General features: G+C 37.2%; 1 protein-coding gene across 1 annotated transcript; it reads right to left on the bottom strand.

Annotated features, from left to right (window-relative positions):
• Nucleotides 1-297: 297 nt before the first annotated feature.
• LOC110759117 (uncharacterized) lies at nt 298-3,406 on the bottom strand. Its single transcript, XM_021961147.2, has 5 exons — nt 3,216-3,406; nt 3,077-3,103; nt 2,711-2,833; nt 1,896-2,127; nt 298-1,754 (listed from the first exon to the last, which is right to left on the bottom strand). The coding sequence occupies exons 1-5, from the start codon at nt 3,272-3,274 to the stop codon at nt 606-608; spliced, it is 1,590 nt and encodes a 529-aa protein (XP_021816839.2). The 5' UTR covers nt 3,275-3,406; the 3' UTR covers nt 298-605.
• Nucleotides 3,407-3,676: the final 270 nt, after the last annotated feature.

Here is a 3,676-nt window from a genome sequence, read left to right as displayed (position 1 = left end):
TAGTTTAGACTATTATTTATATTAAAAAAAGAGGTTAAGTGATTTGATTTGGTATAACCGAGTTTTTTGAGACAAGCAATATTGGGGATAGGGAATTCAAACACAGAATTTCAGGTGCATAAGTAACTTCTCTTAACCACTTGAGCTTCAAACCCTTTGCATTTGAGTAGATTGTGTAATCTTTAATAACTTGTTTATTTATTTTCTTCATAAGGCTTAACTTGTTTACTAAACAGGTTAACAGGTTCAGTCATCTCATGCGATTAGCATGACACAATTATTAGTGCATTACACAAATTGTGCAATAATACTCATTTTATAAACCGCTAACATGATTTGGTTAAACGGATCGTGTTCTTGCAAACTCGTATCCTCTAAAACTCATCATAGCTTAACATGACAAGAACACGACCCGTTGATACAAATTCCTACCCCTGGAAAACACAGAAGAGAAACCCACCTTTTTTTTTTTGTTTCAGAAAAACGCTTCTCTAGGTCCAGGCAATGTCCTTCAAGTTTACTACAAAGAGAAAGACAGAGCAGAAAGAAACACAAGCACACATCTTTCAAAATAGGATCTTGGTGAGTTATGTGAACTACCAACTCTACCTCACCACAACCTGCATTCTAGTTGATAAACTCTCCCAGTGCTGCCTTCGACTAAGATGAGATACCATGTCAAACCAAGTATAGCAGCTTACATCACAAACTTTGCACCATAGAGGGGGATCGTTCTTCCATTGCACTATATCTGCATTCTGCTGTCGTTCTTGCACTTTGTCCTTGTGCTTCTTTCCATTGAGATGAGATGCCAAGTCAATCTTACCCGAGCAGCCCACGCTACAAATTTTGCACCACAGAGGTGGCGGCTCATTCTTCCTTGGATTCTGCGGTTCTTGCACATTTTCCTTGTGCTTCCTTCCATTGAGATGGGAAGCCATGTTAATCTCGGAGCAGCCTACACGACAAATATTGCACCGTAGAGGTGGATCATTCTTCCTTGGAGCCTCATTTGCATTTTGTTGTTGTAGTTCTTGCACATTTTCCTTATGCTTCCTTCCATTGAGATGAGACATCAAGTCAATCTTACCACCGCAGCCCACAAGACAAATATTACACCACAGACGAGAACCCTTCATCCTTAAAACTTCATTTGGGTTCTGTTGCTGGCATTGCACGTTTTCCTTAAAATTTAAAATAATGTTTCTTTTCAGTCCATCACCGGATACACCCTCTGCTTGCTTCTCTTTAGATTCATCAGAAGTTTTCGCAACTGAAGCCGGAATAGTATTTTCATGGCCTTGCACCATTTCATTAATAATAACCTTAGGTTTCCTCTCTTCCAATTCCGGATCCAAAGTTGCTTCACTTGGAGTCATTACCTCACACAGAGCATGAGTTAACTCTTTCTGGACTTCTACTGAAGACTCAAGAACTTCTCTACCCGTTGCGACCTCCATGGCCGCAAATGTACTGTTTTCAATCTGAGTAAGTGTGGGCTCTACCTCGTTCTTTATTTTTAGTGCGTCATATGCAGCCTTATGTTTTTGACAGTCTAGCTGGGAATTAACAGTTGTACCACTTTGGGTGGTTACCTGACTGATGACACAAGTCCATTCATTCTGGGATTTCTTTGAAGGTGGAGTGTTCAGAACTTCTTTATCAGCTGCGACCTCCATGGCTTTTTCTTTAGTCTCCCTAGAAGTATATTTGCTGTTTTCAGTCCCAGTGAGATTAGGCTCTGCCTGACTAACCTACAAATGCAATGAAAATGAGCTTCAAAAAGAAAATTGTTGCTCAATTGTTTGCCTCTTTACGGCTGAAGCATTAGTTCAACTAACATCATCATAGTATCCGATATTTAAAATCTTTCTCACCAAATTTTACCTACTTACCTTGCAAGCAATAGTTTCCAAAGCTTCATGTACATTCTCCTTTACATATCTCTCCCCCTCAGCGCAAAACAGCAACTCCTTCATTCGCTCGTTGAACCAGTTGGTAAAATTTTGGGAGTCCATGGTGAGGCATGGACAGACAAGGTGTTTATAGACATAAAAGGCACCATCAAACTGAGGCATCACCAACCAGAAGACGATCATTATCCTAATGTATGGCCACAGCGGGAGCCTGACACGTCCAGAATTGGCAAATAGGAAACATAAATAGATGAAACCAATATTGTAACGAAATAGCCTCATTATAATAGCATATTGAAAAGCTGTAACGAATTTCAGCATTTTATCCAAAAGGACTTCAACTGATGTTTAACTAGGTAGATTTTTAATTTCTATAATTCTGAACACACAAGTGGAAGAAAAGTTTAAAAAGAAAAGGATACGAAACGAAGTTTCCTTACAGACAAATTTTTCTGAAAAACATGAGTGATATGTGAGATTTGGTGAAACAAATACAATCTGAAGCAGAATGACGAATTACATGTATCTGATATTTTGAAATGAATTAGAAAAAAGCAATGAAAAGAAAATTTGAAATAATGCTATACTTTTAGGCATGTCTTCATCCACATCTAAACAGAGCATGGTTCCTTCACATCGTCTGTGAAACTATTACAACTAAAAATAAGAAAATTTGGCTGAAGTTCAACTGATTCTCTTTCCTACAATATCAATGGTTCAAATTTTGATTTCTTTTATGTACTAGGCAAACAAAAAAGAGCAATTTATGGAATTAAATAAAACAGGAGAATTACCATTCTAGGAACTTCAAGAAAGCATTTTGAAAGAGCAAAATCAATGAGAAGACAACCCAATAAGTATTCAACTTCTGATTATCCGAAATGGAATTCGTTTCAATCGCCTTAATGGAACAATATCTGTCAAAAAGAAAAATAATCATCAAAGAATACATCATCATCATTGTATCAACATGAACAATACAGCCTTAAGCCTATGGAAAAACCCCATTTCAAAATCTTTAAATCAAAGGTCACATTATTATTATCCTCATCATATCATCATGATCAAAATAACTATAAACACATATAAAAAATAAAACGTTTTACAGAGTATCTCATCATCAGAATAGCTAGATATGTATGTCTGGAAGAGAGGCTTACAGAGGATAGACCAAAGCAAGGAGAGGCCTACAAAGTAAATCACAAACAAAATGAAATCTTATCATATTCTGAGAAAATTTGCGCAATTCAAATGTACCAAGGTTTTTCATTAATTCGCAGAGTCAGAGAGAAAGCATACCATGCAAGAACATCAAAGCACGGAAGAAGAGAAATTCCAAGAAGACCCACAAAACCCATCTTGAGTTTCAGCTTCTCTGTCCTCTGGGATTGGAATTTGAAAGTCTTGGAGAAAGAAAGACCCCTTGTGAACCAAATAAAGACTTGTGTCCGTACAGTGCCTTAATGAGTAAGTTTCACTAGGACTGGGGAGTCGAGTAGTCACCTATAGTAATTGTACGCTGCTTGGTGGAAATGAACACCGCCGTTTCGTCTCAAATACGAAAATGACTTTTTGCTTTCTTCCTTTTTTTCCTTTAGAGCAAGGTATTAAATATCGATAATATCCCCGATATTATCCCGATAATATTTGATTTTTGGGAGTCCGATATTTTAACAACTAACCATAGTGTTATCGTCAATATATCGATATTATCCCGATATTATAAATGAACACCGCTGTTTCGTCTCAAATACGAAAAT

This window comes from Prunus avium, chromosome 8 (assembly GCF_965620075.1).
Source record: "Prunus avium chromosome 8, drPruAviu1.hap1.1, whole genome shotgun sequence".
NCBI classification, from domain to species: Eukaryota; Viridiplantae; Streptophyta; class Magnoliopsida; order Rosales; family Rosaceae; genus Prunus; species Prunus avium.
Note: the sequence above shows the minus strand (reverse complement) of the source record. Positions and strands in the feature narration are given on the sequence as shown.

Coding starts and splice junctions, on each gene's coding strand:
- LOC110759117 (XM_021961147.2), bottom strand. CDS start 3,274: ATGGGTTTTGTGGGTCTTCTTGGAATTTCTCTTCTTCCGTGCTTTGAT. Junction 2,128..2,710: donor TTCTTGAAGTTCCTAGAATG/GTAATTCTCCTG, acceptor TGGACGTGTCAG/GCTCCCGCTGTGGCCATACA. Junction 1,755..1,895: donor TGGAAACTATTGCTTGCAAG/GTAAGTAGGTAA, acceptor TTGCATTTGTAG/GTTAGTCAGGCAGAGCCTAA.